Source organism: Cyprinodon tularosa, unplaced genomic scaffold (genome assembly GCF_016077235.1).
Source record: "Cyprinodon tularosa strain WSP-4 unplaced genomic scaffold, ASM1607723v1 ctg568, whole genome shotgun sequence".
Taxonomy (NCBI): domain Eukaryota; kingdom Metazoa; phylum Chordata; class Actinopteri; order Cyprinodontiformes; family Cyprinodontidae; genus Cyprinodon; species Cyprinodon tularosa.
This window is the reverse complement of record NW_024039305.1, coordinates 64,053-83,513: the sequence shown is the minus strand read 5'-3', so window position 1 is coordinate 83,513 and position 19,461 is coordinate 64,053. Positions and strand designations below refer to the sequence as shown.

The following is a 19,461-nucleotide window of genomic DNA, read 5'->3' as shown; positions in this document are numbered from 1 at the left end:
AATTATTTTTTATGCATCTGGGTGGGCGTATGTTTTTTTTTTTTTTTTTTACCAGCACAAAAGAAACATGGAGGAAATGTTTGTCTTTTTTTGTTTGCTTGCCTGAGGAAAAATATACTGACAAAAATAAAGGAGTTTACCAGGAAATTTTTTTATTTTTGCCTCCTTAAAATAAGTCCATGGTGCATCTGTGGCCTTTGTGGACCTCCGCCTTTTTGTGTCATCAAAGCTGGGCCACAACATATTTATTTTGGGAAGTTTTTTTTCCATTCTTCCGGCAGCTCTTTTTTCCTTTTTCCTTTCTGGAATACACTTAAGTACCTCTTTTTTGGTATCCATCTTGATTAAAAGTACCACTATCTTCTTTAGTAGTAGCGGCCTAGCGGTTAGGGCATAAGGCTTTGAATCCTGAGGTTGAGACATCGATCCCCCACTCCCACTCTGGCTCCCTGAGCAAGACCCTTGACCCCACACTGCTCCCTGGGTGCCGCACAATGACAGCCCACTGCTCCCCCAGGGGATGGGTGCAGAGAAGTAATTTCCCTCTGGGATTTTTATGTTAGAGTATATAAAATCCCCCTGGGATTATTATAGTATATAAACTCAAAAAACAAACGAACAAACAAACAAAAAAAAACCATCATGTTGGAATCTAGCATGTGTCGGGGTATAAATATGGGAAGTGGATATGTGAGGATTTTTTTGTGCACAATTAAAGGGGGCCTTCCAGGTGTCAGTGACGGGGCCCCTAAGCAACGGCAGTCTCTGCTTACCGATAGTTAGGCCATTGATGGGAGCTATAGTCTATCTCTACCAAGATCAATCCGAACAGTTATGTAATGACTTCCAGCTTATCGATCATTTGGGATGTGTAGTCATGCACATCAACTTTACCAGTGTTAAGGCTAAGACAAAAAACTACAACTTCCGGCATGCTTAGAGGCGCATCGCTCCGCTCGAGTTACTCTCACACGGACTGTAGTTCGCTCTACTGAAGAAATCCGTCTTAATGATCCGGTTGGTGAATAAGTAAAAAGAGTTTGGTGTCATGGCGGAATCTGCAGATTGTTCTGCTTTCCAGCTCGGCAGACCCCGATACGATCAGGTAGGTTAAACCATCCGCTTTGATTGCATTTAGGTTTTCCAAGGCTGTCTGCTGGAGAAAACATCCTGTTCCTCCTCCGCCCTCATCGCCCCGTTCTGGATGTGGATGCAGATACTCTGCTAAAGTTGCCTTCGACATGCATCGCTGATTTTATCTCTGCAAAACAAAAAAACAACAAAAACTTCTGAATGCGATCCAACAAGTTTGATGCACTAAAGTAGATTATTTTTTACTTTACTTAATAGCCTACAGCGGTTTTTTTTTATCCTGACACATCAAATGTCGCGTGTTTATTTATTTATTTATTCTATTTTTTTCTATTTTATTTTAAATAAAAAAAATGTCGTGCATTTATGCTTATGTTTTATTTAGTAAGGAACAAATTGATGGCTTTCCCAAAATTGTATGGCAAACACTTTGACATTTAATCCACTCCGAATTAATACTGAAGTTTCTTTATCCGCGCACAGATTTTCCTGCAAACAAAGAGTCTTTTGCATAAAATCACCTCATCTGCTCCTAATTTCCCATTAATAAATTACTTCACGTTTTTCCTCTCTGATAGATAATGCGACCTTCACACCAACTCAGTTTGCTCATTAACCAAAGATGTGTCAGAGCAATCCTTATACAGCAACTTGAGGAAAATAATTTACCAGACGGTAATGCATTATGCAAATTGAGTAAACAGGTATCAGAGACTGTATTTTGGTATAGAGCTATTATTTTAACAGCTGCCAGGGTATTTTTGTTAAAGCTGTACCTGATGATTATAAGTTATGTGTTGGTGTAAATACAATCCTACTTATTAAACTCTAATGAGCATAAAATACTAAGAATCTTAGAGAACACACTCGGTCACAATGGACTGATGAGAAATATAGCCTGTTTTATTATAAGTCTACAGTTTTACTGGTAAAGGGGATGTTTCTCATTATTCATTCCTGCAATTTTTGTTTTTTTGGAGATATGAAACATAAAATTACAATATCAATATGTAATGCACCTGCTAAGGCCTGTTGAGATGGGATATTTGCTTGTCTATTATATTTGAGGTTCCAGACTTTTTACACTAATTTTCCCCCTATCCAGGTTTTGCTCCCTGTGCAGCACTATTTAGAGATTATTTCAGTGCAAAGACATGTATGTGTGTAATTTTGTCATCACATTAGCTGGTGTTTCCTCCTAAATTATATTAGACACACAATATATTAGTATTGTGAAGGATTTTCGCAAATATTTTTAAAAGACCCGCCCTCTCCACTTTAAAGAAATCTGCGTGCGAGAGTGTGCACGATCCGTTTTTCTTAATTTATGCTCTGTTTAAAAGTTCTCATAGCTCATACAAGCTTACTGTGCCCTAATGTCCATACTATCCCCTAAATCCCTCAATCACAATATACAGCCGGGACTATATAGTGGACTTGATAGCGAAATAGGTTAACTTACTGTTCGGATTGATGATCACTGTTTTTGCTACCTGTTGGTCACGTAGCTCCTTCACTGCGCGGTGCCTCCACTGACAGGGGGCCACTATGAAAGCAAATCTCATAATGCTTTGCGAGGAGAGCTCTCCATGCAAAGCATTATGGGATATAGCTGCCTCTTCTGAGGCCTTTCATTTTCAGAAAGGTGAGCCTCAGTGACTGTCTGAAACCATAGCTCACAGCACATATACACCTGAAAGTGCGAATGTGCAGAAAAAGATAGCTAACGGGACGAGCACGTAGGACGGCCTCATGTAAACATCACCAGAATGATTGACAATTAGGAGGACCACTTATTTGAATGATCCACCCAGTAATAAAAGATTGTCCTCTATACCTTTAATTTCGCAAGAAATTTCCCATCCAAAATGTTGCAGGTTCTTTTTGCAAAGATGCATTAATGCATCAACATGAAATGTCTGTGTAGACCTTTAGGTTCCCTACGCTCATATATTTTGCATTTAATTATTACTTTGCCTTTCTTCCTCATTATCTAACCACCGTTAAAGCCTAAAAAAGTGTTGTTGTGCTAATTTGTAAAACTCCTCATTTCTAAAATTCTATAAGTTGACTAAAAATATATGATCATATTAATCATTTGAGTCAACAATACACTTTAACAAAATATATTCATGTTTATTTAAATGGATGAAGAAAAGTGTGTCCGTAAATTATCACAACATTCAGGTTTTTGCTGTAAAATATTTTCTTTTTAAATGTAATATTTACAATATGGCATTTACAGTAAATGCTTGGAGGCAATGCTTGATCATATTGCAGGTTCTCTGATAGCCTCCAATATATATGATTATTGCAGGGGGCCTCCCTCTTTGCTGCATACACATTTTAATAAAAGCAATAATAAAGTCTGAAGAGTGCATCGGTGAACACTGTGATGGAAGGGAAGAGTAATAGAAAAAAATTATGTTAACCCCACACTGTAAGAAATGTCCATAAATTCACGGCACAAATTACTGTTTTTATATTAAGGAATTTTTTTTATTTATTTATTTATTTTTTTACAGTGTATTCTATATTGTTATCACAGTATTCAACAAAAATGTTGCAGTTGCATGAATTTTTAAAATTGTGCAGACCTTCCAGTTCTATTTATGTTCTATTTCGGTGCAGATGATAGATTAGATATGATTTATTTAGACAGGATTCTTGAATGTTAGAAATTGCTCAATGTTAACTTAAGCTTTGATTTTAATGACCTTCTAAGAGATTATTTGACAAAAGTTAGGTTTTTATTTTGATTCAATAAAGCTTTATTTATAATGCAATCTGATTAAAAGAAATGTAATTGTAGTTATCCTATGCTTTACCTTACTTCAAAACCTTAATATTTAGCACTGACATTTTAAGAAACAATTCTTCAGTGAGACTAAGAGTGGGAAAATATGTTCAAAACCACTAAGAAAGGTTACAGCTTCACATCAAACTATCTTAGCAGATTGAGAATTAACAAATGACCACATATCATCTATAACTTTCTAAAATTGTGGAAAATTTGGTACTAAATACATACTGACCACTGAGGGTTACAAGATCCATCAGGTTTCCCACAATAAGTTCAATAACTTCAACTGAAAGGAATGATCTCAGAATAAGTAATAATAATAATAAAAAAAACAAGCTTGAAATGGACAGGCTCTACCGAATCCCTCCAGGGGTTAATAAAATATAATCGAATTTAAATTGAATAGAAATAATGACTTGAGTTCTCTTAGACACAAATCCAATGCAAAGAAAAATAACATGGCTTGGAAATGAATCAATATGGGAATCAATTGATTCCTGTTTTATCCTGCACGTTTAGATCTTATATGTGATTTTGTCTCTGCTTTCTTATCTGCGTTTAGAATGACATCATAATGGATTACAGATTGATCATAGGTATAGTTTTTCTTAAATTTCCGCCCCTTTTTTTTTTTTTTTGCACCAAAGTGCATTTCATTGTTCAGACCCAGCTGATGGAGAGGAAGATGAAACAGTTTGAAACACCTTTACAGAGCTGCTGTAATACATCTTAGGTGTTTCATCAAAGCAGAGGAAATTAGGCCAGCTCTTGATTCAGCACAAGTCTGGCTTGTTTCTTTGTCTGCGTTTCATGCCGAGTTCCATCTTTGCTAACCTAGTTGTGTTCTCTCAGGGGAGCCGGAGCTCATGCATAATTAAAGCCGGCTCCTCACATGGATCCGCACTGTCTCCACCTCTCTTACAAAACAGCACTGCAGCACATATGGCCTGTCAGAATAGGAGATGTGCAGTGACAGAAAGGCAGAGATAGAAAACCAAGAGCAGGGAATAACAGTCTGTCTGCAGTCTTGGTGAGGTCTGACAGGATATCCCAGTCTTTGCAATTAAAATCTGCTTCTAAGGAGATCATTAAAAGAAAAAAAATCTAAACATCCTACTTTTGCTAAGTCGTCTACTCTTGGAAAACGAATTTCTGACTGGAATCTGGTTGTTTTTTACGAGGTTGCCAAAGAGACTCTTGGCAGAAATGGTTAGTGGGTCTTTTCAAAGAGCTGGCACACAGACTCAGCAATTGGCCTGCTGATAGAGACGGAGAGAAAAACAGAATGCCTGACCAGCAGCTTAGAGCCGTACACTGATCACTGTTGATGTGTTTTGCTTCTTCTTTCACTAAAGTTTCATCCTGATCATTATTAGAATGAGTTAAAATATTTAACCACTGAGCATCAACTGTATCTTAATTATAGTGTCTGTGTTCCTGTGTCTTTAAAAGCAAACAGCGTTGTTTTTGTTAGTAAGTTAGTTAGGTTTCTATCCTGCATTGAAACCGAAAATACATAAGCAGTTTTAGATTTTTACTAAAATAATTATTTTGAATTTGTTGTTATTATTTTTTGCTTTTTTATTTTTCCAAAGGATACAGCTTACAGTATGTTTGCATGTTAACTGTTGCTAACGTTTCAAATATTCTCTCAAAGTTTGCTTGCTAAGTTTCTTGGCAAGATGACTTTTAGCAAACAAGTTGTGCCCTCAGCTTCTCATTGAGCCAAGTGTAATTTCACCACTGTATGATGTTTTCTGCAGGATATTGCAGAAGCACCTTTAGTTTTGTGCCATTGTTTCTGTTTCAGAGTATTTCCAATCATGAAACCTTCTTAACAAAAACAGCAGAAAACAAAAACTATTTAATCAAGTGTTTTGTTTTCAAGTGGCTGAAACTGAGCTGTGACTTGTTGTTTCCTCAGACTTCATTCCTTGGACGTCTGAGACACTTTGTTGACATCATTGACCCTAGCACCCTGTTTGTTTCAGAGGTAAAGCTTGCTGTTGAAGGACTCCTTTTTGCACATATTTGCATATTCTGCATGTCTTTTTGTGTAAAATGTCATTGTCATTACACTGTCACAAGTACGAAGCAACGAAAATCAGTCTCTGCATTTAACCCATCCCTTTGGGGAGCAGAGGGCTGCCATTGTGTGGCGCCTGGGGAGCGGTGCGGGGTTTAAAGCTGAAGTCTGTAAGTTTTTAAAAATCACTTTTTTGTCATATTGGCTAAAACTGTCCCTATGCCCAGACAGCAGTACATGTGATATGTAACCTGTGAAAAAAACTGCTTCAATTGGTCCTGCATACTGCCTGTATTTCAATCTGGAAAGAATAATTCGGGACGAGTCAAAACAACCAATCACAGCCAGAGGAGCGTCTGATGGAGTGTCAATCACAGCTCACACACGCTGAATCCCGCCCCCCCCCTTCTGGTCGCATGCGGTAGCTGCGCAGATGCTGTGAGAGGGGTGGAGCTTGGAGGTGGGGCATGAGTGAAGCAGAGAGGGTGGGGGAGTGGCGTGAAACCTGTTTTTCTTCAAATTTTCAGTCGAAGTCTGCTCTCTCCTCAATGTTACAGACTGCAGCTTTAAGGTTCTTGTTTAGATACCCAGAGTGGCAGTCTGTGGGAGTGGGGCTCAACGGCTCAACGCCCTAAACACTAGGCCGCCACTCCCTATATGCATATGTTATTCTCTATTTTCAAAACCCAAATTTTTACCGAATTAAGTTAGACATTTGCTCAAATATCCTATTAATATTTAATATAATTTGAGCCATTTTTTGATGATTGAATAAAAGCATATTTTCCTCATAATACGATTAAAAAAATCAGCTTGACTAAAACAGAGAATTCTTAGAAATGGTTCAACTCAGTCTGAGAGCTTTTGAGAAATATCAGAATAATAACATGTGCTTATGACTTTTTTTTTTATTTGTCCTTTTTTATTACTTTTAGAAAAAACTAAAAGAGTGCATCAAACTCCTTGATGACTATAAACATGGCACACTTCCTCCTGGAGTGTCTGCAGATCAGGTGAGTCTTTACCACATTTGATGCAATCTGTGATTCAGACTCTGTTCAAAAGCTAGAAAATAATACAAGTAATCATTTTACAAAAGATTTGGGATGGTTCAACTGATTAAGATCAATTATTCAACTGAGCTAAAAAATAGAAATCTATCTGTACATATGAAGTTAAGTCCTCTGTGAAAGCCTGAGAGTTTTTTTTTTAAATCATTTTGTTGAAAGAATCAATTGTTATAATGGATTTCATTGTGAGATTTGACAATCAGATTTAGATTCCAGCTCATGAATTTGTTAGATTCTATGTTTTCTAAATAAAAGTTGAGCAACATTCAAAACAGAAGAGTAAATTATGTTTCTCCTTTAATAACTTGGATTTCCTGTTCAGTTGTGGGAGGCCCAGAAGATTAAACAGGTGAGTCTGTAGGTTTGTCCGCCTTAATCACATTTTCATACATTATAAACCCTGAGCTAGCGGCAGCATGAGAAATCTCTCATGCTTTGTGCTGCAGGCCATCATTCACCCTGACACAGGAGAGAAGATCTTCATGCCATTCCGAATGTCAGGTACGTCCTGAATTGAAGATCTTTGTCAAAGTTTCCTCAAACCAAATCATTGTTTTTCCATCGCTTAAATGCTAAAAATCATGTTTTCACTGTGTAGGTTATGTACCATTTGGAACACCAATTGTAAGTCGAAGCCATGCATTTTGATCTCACATTTTAGAGGAACTTAAGTGATCGTAAATGTCACGTTTGGGAACAGATGAAATGAAACTCTGAACTTATTTTGCTCAAAAATAAGCTCTTATTTCCTGGTTTCATTTAGGTCATTGGCCTTCTCCTCCCAAATCAGACTGTGATGTCTACCATTATATGGCAGGTACTGAAAAATGCCTATATTGTTCTGTGGTGTGTTAAACTATCTGAAATCTTTACAGTCATTTATATATGTGTATAAATATGACTTGTGTCAGGGCCGGATTAGCAAAAAGAACGTTGAATGAAACCCAGAATAAAGCTTACACTGCAAAACAATCTAGAAAAAAAAAAAAAAAGATTAAATTAAGTGTATTTCCCCTTAATTTAAGTAGCTAAATAAGAAGATTTGCCAATGGAATAAGTATTTTTTCTCTTAATATGCTCTTGAAATAAGACAATACAATTGTTTTTTCTTATTTAAAATGTAATTTTTGTTGTTCCGTTGGCAAAGTGTCTCGCTTACCTTCTCAATTCAACACCAAATGCACTTATTTAAGCAAAAAATACTTCTTGAAATGTAACTTTTTTGCAGTGTAGCTAATAACCTTCTGACAAGAATAAACTTGGAAAACCTAATCTGCTTGTTTGAATTAAATATTGTGTGAAATATTTATGCATATTTATACAAAAAATACTGAAAGATTTCCATAGTTTTTTTGCACCATCATATCACTGCATTTTTTGCATCCATTTTGATCATCTGATCAACTTTTCCAGTCTGAACAATCCGCCTACTTCTTTTCTCTTGCATTGATTATAGATAGTTGGTGTTTTATACTTTGTGCTTTTTTTCAGTGGTTGAACCAGAGTCATAATGCCTGCGTGAACTATGCAAACCGGAATGCCACTAAGGTAAAAACAACTTTGTAGTTTTTCATCTCAAATTCTATGGCTAAACATATTAAGTCCAAAAGGGTAAACTGCACATACGGGTTTAATGGATAAAGCATGCAGGCTTTTATGCTGTGCAGTGCACTGCTGCTTCAAGTGACCACCAGCTTTATGCAGTTTGGTCAAATTTCACAAATTTACTTTAACACTATAGAATCAAGTCAATGTGAGTCCCACTAATCACCTACTGGGAAGAGAGGAAGGCTTTAACTGAAACTGATGCAGTGTTGTCTTTGACAGACCTTTTAGATTTAGTCTTAGTTCTGATTTTAAGGACGAAAACTATTATTCATTTTAGTCGCATTTTAGTCATTACTATATGTGATAGTTTTAGTTGTTTAAAACCTAAAAAAGGTTTTTGTCTAGTTTTAGTCAGTTTTATGTTATCTATAAATTTGAATAACAACCAGATTCTTTACCAGACTGCCAGCTCTTGCCTAGATATTGCAATTGTTGGAGATACAATGCTGCAGTGCAGTTCATCATTGATGTTGGGCAGAAAACTGATTTCCAGAATTCAAATAATTTTTTTTATGAAATAATGCCCTACTTTATAAAAAGTGTCTCACAAAAGCTGTGAAAAAAGCAGATCTAGTCCAACACATCATATCGGTTAATATAGGAATAGTTTAGAGCAGGGGTTTTCCTCAATGTTTTCCAGGCCAGGGACCCCCAAGCTGATGGAGAGATGGAGCGGGGACCCCATAATTATATATATAGCATAAAATAATGCTCTATCAAACTGGTCCCATAGTCACTCTATTACAGATGGAGTCATGTAACTAAAGTAATTTCATACAAAAGCAAACACTTCCTGATCTACTATGAATTATGCATTACACACAGATCAATCAATCTCCAAAAAAGCATTCTTCTTTCTACTTTGCCAATTTTGACTTTATTTCTGTGAATTTGCCCCTTGGTTACCCCTGCTCAGGGGTCGTAGATTTAAAGTAGATTTAAATTCATAGAGTCTAATATGCATTAAAAGATTTAGAGTCGGATATTTTATATCAGACTTATAGAGTCTGATATTGAAAAATTACACAGAGAACCGACATAATTGCCTTATAATGCCATGGCAATCTGGACCTAAATAAAAAAAAAAAACTCAAATATATAAAAAAACTATGAGAGAGAAATATTCAAAGATCTAAGTACATTTATGCATTGTAACAGTATGCAATGAAATATTTGCTTAGGATATAATTTATGGACTCCTTTTGGTGCCCTGCCATGGACTGGCGACCTGTCCAGGGTGGACCCCACCTCTCCCCCGTAGACAGCTGGAGATAGGCACCAGCATTCCTCGCGACCCCAGCAGGGGTAAAGCGTGACAGAAAATGGATGGACGAATTCCTTTTGGTAAAAAGGAATCACCTATTGTGAAATGGATAAAATAAAATCGTGATAGTTAGACAAAAGGATTTTTTTATGCTTGACAGAGGATGATCAGCCCGATATGGTTTAGGCAGGAAGAACCAAACTGCAGAGGGCGAACCCTCAGTGTTGAGCGTAAAGCGCAGACCCTGGCTAACTGCGCCTAAAGACGGATTTCTGCACAAGCTCGGGTGGTTGAGCAGAGTTCAGCATGCAGTACCGGACCATTCCGGGTTATTTTGTTCCCCCGCCACTGCGGCCATGATCCATCTGGGGTCATAGAGAATGTGCATTTTCAGGATATTGATTAAAAGAAATGTAGGAAAGTGTTTAACATCATGTTGAAAACTTTAAACCAATCTGACTGTATGATCTGGTTGAATTGTCTCTGTAAAGTGCCTCTAGGTTACATGTTGTGAATTTGCACTATATAAATAAACTCAAGGGAATATCCTGGACTTCTTCTCTTGCTTGATAGATTGTGAATAGAGATTAGAGCTGCACTTTCAGCAGAAAAGGTTTTTGTTTGGGTAAAAACTAGCTGACTGTGAGTCTTGTCCATATGGCATTATTTGGAGTTTGTCTACTTTTTGATTCCATTTATACATTTTTTTAACTGTGTTTGGTGTTGGTAGAAAGCAATATAAAGTTTATATGAGATTTTAGGCAAGATCCTGACATTCCTGTGCCTACAATATATGACTATGTTTACAGAACAAAATGTGTTGAGCTAAATGAAAAGAGTAACATTTCTCCTGTAATACTGGATTATTGCATAAGAGTTTTTTTTTTTTTTCAGTTCAACTCAGTTTATTTATATAGCGCCAATTCACAACACATGTCATCTCAAGGCACTTTACAATTCACCAGATCATACAGTTAAATTGTTTCAAAGTTTTCAATTTAACAAAAACCATTTGATTGCATTGACTCATTGACTCAAAGGCAATCCCTCACACTAAGAATGCTTGTAGCGACAGTGGAGAGGAAAAATTCCTTTTAACAGGAGGAAACCTCCAGCATATGTGCTTTTTCACAATTAAAATCCCAATTGTTGTTCAACAAAGATACATATACATAATTAAACACGTACCAGTCACAACACACACACCCATAGCTATACAACCAAGCACACAAACAGACCAACAGACTGGAGAAAAGCTAATAAAAAGGCTGAGTGCAGACAAACCTAGTGAAGAAACAACATCCAAAGGAGCTGTCTGCACTGGGGCAGCGGATCAACCATAACCACCGGGGGGGCGACTCTAGGGCCCAGGGGAGGCAGAGACCTCCATCTCTCCCAGGACCCAGGGATCAGCACCAAGCAGGCAGCTGCAGCCAACCACTGCCCTCTATACAGACAGCTCCCTCAGATGAAACACATAATGATAAAAGTGAGAAAGAAGTTGTAGATTTTTAAAAGCGATGAAAGGACAGTGATCAAACATCTCAATGAGTGCAACAAATAAAACTATGACCCACATAATAAATTTTCAAATTGCACTATAAATAAGTATAGATAAACTTCAAGAATAAACCAGCGGGTAACTTCTTGGTTTGGCTTTGTTTGCAGCCTACTCCAACATCTAAGTTTCTTCAAGGCTATGTGGGCGCTGTAACCAGTGCTGTCTCTATTGCTGTAAGTCCGATTTCTTTTCTCTTTGACATGAATATCAAAATTTTTAACATTCAGTAGTTCTTGGAAGTCTAGATGATTACTAGTTGCAGTTTTTAAATAAGTAATAATAATGATTTTTATTTGTTTTCTTTATAGGTGGGACTGAACATGCTTATTCAGAAGGCCAACAAGCTGAGTCCTTCCACCAGAATGATTATTCAGAGATTTGTCCCCTTCCCAGCTGTAGGTGAGTTTTCAAAGGATCCACTGTCATAAAGGGGCTCTTTGTTGTTTTCACATTTCTGGCGGCCCTCTGGTGGTTAGAGTTGCAAACTCCCAGAGAAGATGATTCCTCTGTAATATCTAAATAATTATAATTCAATATAATAATGTTTTTTTTAATTGTATTTTAATTTTAATCTGATTAATCTGCATTCCTTGTTGGTTGTTAATTATTCAGAAGAATAAATAATAAAGCCCTCTTTGTTGCTCTTTAGCGAGTGCAAATATCTGTAACGTAGCTCTAATGAGACACAATGAGCTGTCAGAGGGGATTGATGTACTGGACCACACTGGCAGCGTGGTGGGATCCTCCAAAATTGCTGCTAGACATGTAAGTATCATTTTCTATGCATTTTTAATTTGACACTTGCTAACTGTTGAGTTTCCATTTTCTGCTGCATCAGAATCTCTAAGCTTCTTACACAAGCAAAAAAGGAATAAAAGCAATTTACTGCGATATTTAAACCAATTTTGTGCACCATCTTCAAATTTTATCTGCAGGCAATAATGGAGACGGCCTTCACACGTGTCGTCCTTCCTATGCCGATTTTTGTCTTGCCTCCAATCATCATGTCCTACGTTGAAAGGTTTGTACAGAAACACACAGGTGTAGTTTTTGCTTCAAAGTTGTCATGTATGAACTTTTCTAAATTGATCCAGCAGCACGATTGGTTGCTTAAAAAGTTGCTCTTAAAGATGACTGCTTCCTGCTGGTGTGCAATTTGTTTTTTGTGTGTTTTATACTTTGTTTTTGCTCAGTTTGCTAGTAATAAAGTAAACATGGGTAAGCAGAAAGTAATTGGGCGGCACCTGCGAGCACATTTGCCAAGAAAAATAAGAAAAATCGAAGATCCAGTGTGAGGAAAACCCCAAACAATTTTTGATTCCCAGAGAGAAACAATATGAACACTGGTGTTCACTGAAGCGGTAGCTAAAGCTGCAGAGGCCTTCAGGTGTCACTGCAGAGCTGATGAACGTATGAGTAAACGTTTCTATTGATAGAGATACGAGTGGTAGCTTCAATCTAAGTACAAGTGACATAATAAACCAATGGATCCTAATAGGGCTGCAATTGACGATCATGTTGCAAATCGATAAATCAGTTTATTTTTTGGAATAATCAGTTAATAATCGGCTACCCAAAGGTTCCTTAAAGAAGATTTTTTATGAAATTACACCTGGTGAAACTAAAACGTTTCCACTTGAGGAGTTCTGAATAGATCATATTATCGCTATGCTCCATTTAACGATACTCTATTTAACAATCAATCAATCGATTGCTAAATTAGTTGGCCATTGTTTCAATAATCGATTAATCATGATTAATCCGATTCATTGTTTCAGCCCTAGATCCTACTCAAAATCACATTCAATTCAGGGCTCATCAATGATGCACTCACCGGGGGGAAAACGTTTCACTGTGATTTATTTGTGTTTATTATAGTAAAATAATTTTAGACTTATTTATTTATTTGAAATATTTATTAGCTTGATGCTTTTTCCCTGTTTGTTTTTATTTTATTTTTTCATTTCCATTGATTTTTTGATACATCTGGGCCAATGAAACGGCAAAACAAGCTTAAAGCAGACCTTCACTGAGTTATTTGGAAAACCTTTCGACACTTCTCCTGGAGTCTTTGTCCATCACTGAACAGAGGAAGAAAATTGCAATTTGTCTTTAAATTGCACTTGGGATGTGCTAAGGAGGATGGACCTCCATCCTGCTTAAACACATCAGTACCAGAACAAGCTGCTGTTGATCAGTTTATTCAGTTAATATTGATTAGTCTTGGACAACCCTAAAGTGACTATGTCCCTTTAAAAAACACTTTGTGATATAGGTTTGAAATGGCCAAATAAGTCAAAATGACATAGGAATGTAAAATAAGTTTAATTGTAGGATTAGGCTGCTAAAAAGTAACATGATATCTGCCAGGAATGCAGCACTTCCACCTGTTGTCTTTTTGCCCCCAATAACATCCGTAGTTCTCTTGGATTAGATGTCTTCAGGTTTAGCACCCCATCTATAGCGGACCACCTCTGACATTATTGAAAATTAATGCATATGGATAAAAGATCAATAAATAAAAAGTCATACGATTAAATGCAGAAAAATAACAGAAAACACATACTGGTAAGCTGTAATTAAATTATACAAGAAGCATAAATGTATGAATCTCTAATTATGTCAGAGTTGGTCCTCCATAATTTTGTTCATGTCATTGCACAGTCTTGTTTTTTTCTGCATAAATGAACAAAAAGGAACGATGGGAAGATAAATCTTGTATTATCTGTTCCTAAAAACACACAACTTTTAAATAAAAAAATGAGATTTTGCCTCAATTCACCCGAACTCCTTACCAGGTCATAAAACAAAATCAGCATAATACATCTTACAATCCAGTGATTACATTCAGGAGTTTTGAATTTATTCATAATCTCTTAGAATTTTTTAAACATTTATTAAAACTTGTACAGCAAATGTATCATAAAAAGACGAACATTTTTGTTTCAACTATGTCCGTGCATCCCGAAAATTATATTGCAGAGTCCTTAAAAACGTACCAGTACAACGACAACCATTAGATTCTCATCTGTGCTTTTATACTGAACAGCACTTTGTCCCATGTTTGTAATCACATTTGTCCATACAGTGGTTTCAAATGTTGTTTTATTTCAATTTTAATACAACTTTCATCATTTACAATTCACCTCTTACCTGGTTACATAAACTAATACTTTGTTGAGGCATTTCAATGCACCTTTCAATTTAGTTTCAGCATTCGGTCCAATAGATTAACCAGGAATCAAGTTCAGCTCTACCAGGAAGGTTTTGCTTTTATTCAATTCAATTCAGTTTATTTATTTCTTCACAACACGTCATCTCAAGGCACTTTACAGTTCAATCAGATCATACAGTCAAATTGATTAAAAGTTTTCTATCTAAGGAAAACCAGTTGATTGCATGGACTCATTGACTCCAATGCAATTCCTCACACCAAGCATGCTTGTAGCGACAGTGGAGAGGAAAATCTCCCTTTTAACAGGAAGAAACCTCCAGCAGAACCAGGCTCAATGTGAGCGACCATCTGCCAAGGGCGACTGGGGTTAAAGGATACAGAAGCAGATATCTTTATAATTTAATTAAAATCCATCCATGGCTAATAAAGCTGTACAGATGGAATGAAAGAATGAGCTGCAGCAACATCCATAAACAGACTTCTCTGCATGTGACAACTATCTCTTTTACTTCTGATCTAACGACTAGTTTCCCCTAAACCGATGATTACTTCCCAAAGAAAACATCCTGGTCCAGGCATAATCCCCCAAAATAATTTTAGAAGAAAACTCCTTCAAAGTTTAAACTTGACGCCTATGTTTATGTTATGTCACAGATTTCTTCCTTTGTTTGACACTCTTGTAGAGAGACATCTTGGGCCGACATATGTTGTGCCTTGAGGTTATTTCTATGAGAAATAATGCAGAAAAAGAGGATAGAAACAGGAGAGAAAAACAATAAATCTATTTTTGTTTAACTAACTGATTAAATCTGCAGTCTGTTTAATTAGACTGCTTCTAGCTGAGTTTCCCACCCTCTCATTGTGTGAAATTGCTCCCCTAGATCTGCACAGCCTAAAATAACTCCAGGCGTCGCAGTAGTCAGCCTGGATCAATCTACCCTCCGCAGGCTGACTTTCTCTTTTATCCGTGTCCTGACTCATACAGGCTGCGATTCCTGCAGAGAAACCGAAGATTTCTGCTGCCAATCCACAGCCTTGTGTGCCTGGTTACTTTCGGCCTCTCTCTGCCCGTGGCCATCAGCCTCTTTCCTCAGATGTCTCAGGTACAGTATGTTCTGCCACTCTGGAGACCAGATGGCTCACAGAGCAGCTGGGATGAGATTCACATTAAATATACTCCACTTAGCACCCAGAACCCTGCAGGATTTGAACTAAAAACAACTTTCAAGGCTAAACACTGAGAAATGCAGCTCAATCAATTCAGTATCATGTGTTTTTTTTTTCTTTTTCTTCCGGCAGATTGAGGTGTCTCGCCTTGAGCCGGAGATTGCCATGGCAACGGATTGCAGACTGTTGACCTACAACAAGGGTTTATGATGAAGATGCGATTCGAGCATAAAACAGAGACAGCTTTCTGAATAACTCTAAACGCAGAACTAGCTATTAGAGGTGCTGTGTCTACCTAACATTCCTGAACCTGTTTTTCCTCCAGAAACCGCTGCATTCATTGAGCCAACATGTGGTCAGACACATCCGTGAGAGTTTTCTTTATTGGAAATTCCTATTTTTACTCTAAAATCCCATTTAGCAATAATATACACCTGATATTTACAGGGTACTGTCCTCTGCGCAGTATTAATGTACAGCTGCAACTTCTGTAGCAGAATCGACTCAAGAGGTGATTTGTTAAAGTTTTTCTCTCTAGGTTTGATAATGACATAAGTACTGTATTTAGAAGCCTTTCTGCTCTATTTTTAATTCTCATTTTCTAGATTTTTTTTATTTTTTTTTATCTCATTCAGTTCGTTTACATCTCCCTCTTCCTATCTCCTCATCTCTAAATGTTGGACCTTTGAGCAGCTCTGACAGCTGGTGTTGGGATGTTTGTTTATCAGTCAGTTTTTCACAGCGAGCAGCTACTGGTGAAGCAACAGAAATATAGTGATTTAGGTTGGAAGCAGCAGTGGGAAAAAGGGGTTATTGAGCTTTGTAGAGCTGCAGCTGCATAGAGGTGATTCTTCCACATTTAATTAAACCCATTATTAAGTAAAAGCCTTAGAATAAAAGTATTTTATGGCTTCAGAATACTTTTACACTAAGAAATGATTTACTAATTTTAGGCCTTTAAATTAGCAACTGTTTTTTTTTTTTTAGGGACATGGTGTTAACAGAATCCTATATTATTGCACTTCTTTGACAGCACTCAGACTTTTTCTGGGCAGTTTCACAAACCTTATATATGTTCCACCTTCCTTCCTACACTCCTTGCACAGTAACATGAGCAGTGTTAATGTAACACTTAAAGAGTCAATGTCAACACTGAGTCAGGTTACATATGGTCCTGCCCTGTACAGTGTAAAACCTACACTGATCACAGTGTCAGAATTTCTGAGTTAATTTTACTCTAGTAGGAGCCGAATTTAGTTATAGAGTCAAATAAAAATTACTCTGACAATTGTTAACTTAGTTCAACACCTGTAAAATGTCAACACTAAGTGGAGTAAAATTAACTGGCAGGACCATACAGTATGTAACCTGGCTCAGTGTTGAAATTGACTCTTGGTGTTAAACTACAATTTTATTTATCTCAAGGTGTACAGCCAAAACGTCAATAAGAATTTTGGGGAAAAACAAGCTTCAATATATACATTTCTTATCAATTTATTAATTTCAGCACATTAACAAAAAAATTGGCATAGAATAAAAAAAAACCCAAATAACATTTGCATTTTTCTCCTTGGAAAAAAAGAGGATGATTTTTCATTTATAGACCATCTTTTAAATCTAAATACAAACCAACCTTTGAAATATGGTCAGATGAAAACATTCCACATACATTTAGATTTGTTGGAATAGATTGGAGTGTATAGCTACCAGCTCGTCCTTTTTCTGTAAATGTATTAAGTCATTTAGTTCATTTACAGAAAAAGGACATTTAAAATGTATATATTTATAAGAAATATAAGCTATATTGTAAACCCAGTTATTTTAACAAGGTTTTCAGACTATACTATCAAGGGTCCTTACCAAACCGATTTCATATGAATATTTTCACCAACACTGAAATACATAATGAGGCATTTTACACTCACTGTTGTTGTAATGACTCTTATAGGGTTAACAGATTCTGACACTGATAATTTGACTCTCTGTAATTTACTGTGTAGTAATAGTTAGTTTCTACTGGTTGAACAAGTTCATAACTAAAAGGGTTTTTCCTCCTAAAAATACATTTTTAGATATTTTCATTTCCTCTCATGCCCCCCATACTTAGCTGTTGTTTCTTCAGAGCAACGTACGTATTGTCAGTAAAACATTTATTTTTCAGTGACTTACAGACATACAGACAAAACCTCCGATGTAAAATACAGACAAATAATTTTTTTTTCCTATTTAAAGGGATTGTTATGGTTACATAATAACAATAATATAATAAGTATTTCTTAACTTGGAATATTTCACTATCGACTGTACGAAATGGGATTTTAATATTGAGAGTTGTTTGTCTAAACGCTTACTGTTAAAGTCCAAGATATACTTTGCAATTCCATATTTTTGTTAGTGATGTTGGACTAAAAAAAACACACCTTTTAACTAAAAATAAACTTTTCTTGTTGAGTTTTTCAACAATGATAGAAAACAAAATTGTTGAAATAAACCAAAACAGTATTGGGTTTTCCAGTAATGCAAACATGATATTACAGAAATAAATTGGGAAATATCTTTAAAGCGGTTAACTCATAAAGTTATTCTGTTGTAATTTGAAGCTAAGGTTTTTTAACAGTATTTTATGAAGGATTGAATTAAGCAAGGATCCTTTAGTCAATCTAACCTTTTAGCTGATCATGGATTAATCAGTCAGATTTTATGTTTTACATCTATATTGTTGCTCAACCAGTTAAAATATAAATCGGTGACATTTATATTTTTAGCTGTTCGGTCTGTCCCTGTTTACTGGAATTTCTGTAACCTGTGCAGAAGATGTTTGCTGATTTCTAATACGATAAATGTAAACAGACCTGCTTATTTAAACCTTATTTTTGGAAGCATCACTCACAATTCCTGAATTTTATTTTATTTTGTAGTTTTTTTACTCGTTCAAGGCCTCTGACTGTAATTAAATCTCAAATGTAGATATATTATTTTTTTTCTGTATTATTTTAAACGTGTCTAACAGACATTGGATAAAGAGGTTGTTTTATTCCTGTTTGTTATTTGTATTATGTTTTGCCATAACCTGATTAAACATTTGGTGTCAAATATGTAAAGACTGTGCAATTATTATTTTACAGGATATACCTTAGGTTCAATTGGTTAGGAGTGTTTTTATAATTGTCTTTCTTAAAACCGCTCTATTTGATAGTAATGCTTAGCTTTTTTCCTTTAAACCAACACTATATCGCTATAACCATTTGTCAGTCTACTTTTACATGAGTCCTTATGACATCCTATTCTTAACATTTAGAGTCTAGTTTGTTTATGGACCTCTTTCTTTACAACAAATGCAACTTTGACCTATTCTATAAACACCTTCCACAAGGTGTTTGGGGGTTTGAGTTTTTCTAAACCAAAGCTATGATTTTTGTTCTAAACCTACAATGCAGGCATGCTGCCCCCTCAGTCTTGGGCTTATTTCCAGTTCTTATACCTGAAGTGTTCAGTCTTAAAATAACACTTTTTCCACATTCACATGCAGACATAGAAGTTATATTACAGTTTAGCAATGTGGGGTGTGACACTCTACCTTTGGCAATATAGTGTACATCACAGTTTTATGACAATTTATGGGTGTATTTTTACCTTTATAATGTTATACTTCAGTTTCAATTATTTGAAGTGCCTTAACTAACAAAAGAGACTAC

The 19,461-nt window shown here is 36.2% G+C and overlaps 1 protein-coding gene across 1 annotated transcript; it reads left to right on the top strand.

Moving 5' to 3' along the window:
- Positions 1-804: 804 nt before the first annotated feature.
- On the top strand, positions 805-17,221 carry sfxn5b (sideroflexin 5b). Its single transcript, XM_038305845.1, has 14 exons — positions 805-1,105; positions 5,820-5,888; positions 6,857-6,934; positions 7,314-7,340; positions 7,438-7,492; positions 7,590-7,615; positions 7,755-7,808; positions 8,483-8,539; positions 11,532-11,597; positions 11,733-11,823; positions 12,074-12,189; positions 12,360-12,445; positions 15,585-15,702; positions 15,899-17,221. Exons 1-14 carry the CDS (start codon positions 1,049-1,051, stop codon positions 15,974-15,976), a joined length of 978 nt encoding a protein of 325 aa, XP_038161773.1. The 5' UTR covers positions 805-1,048; the 3' UTR covers positions 15,977-17,221.
- Positions 17,222-19,461: the final 2,240 nt, after the last annotated feature.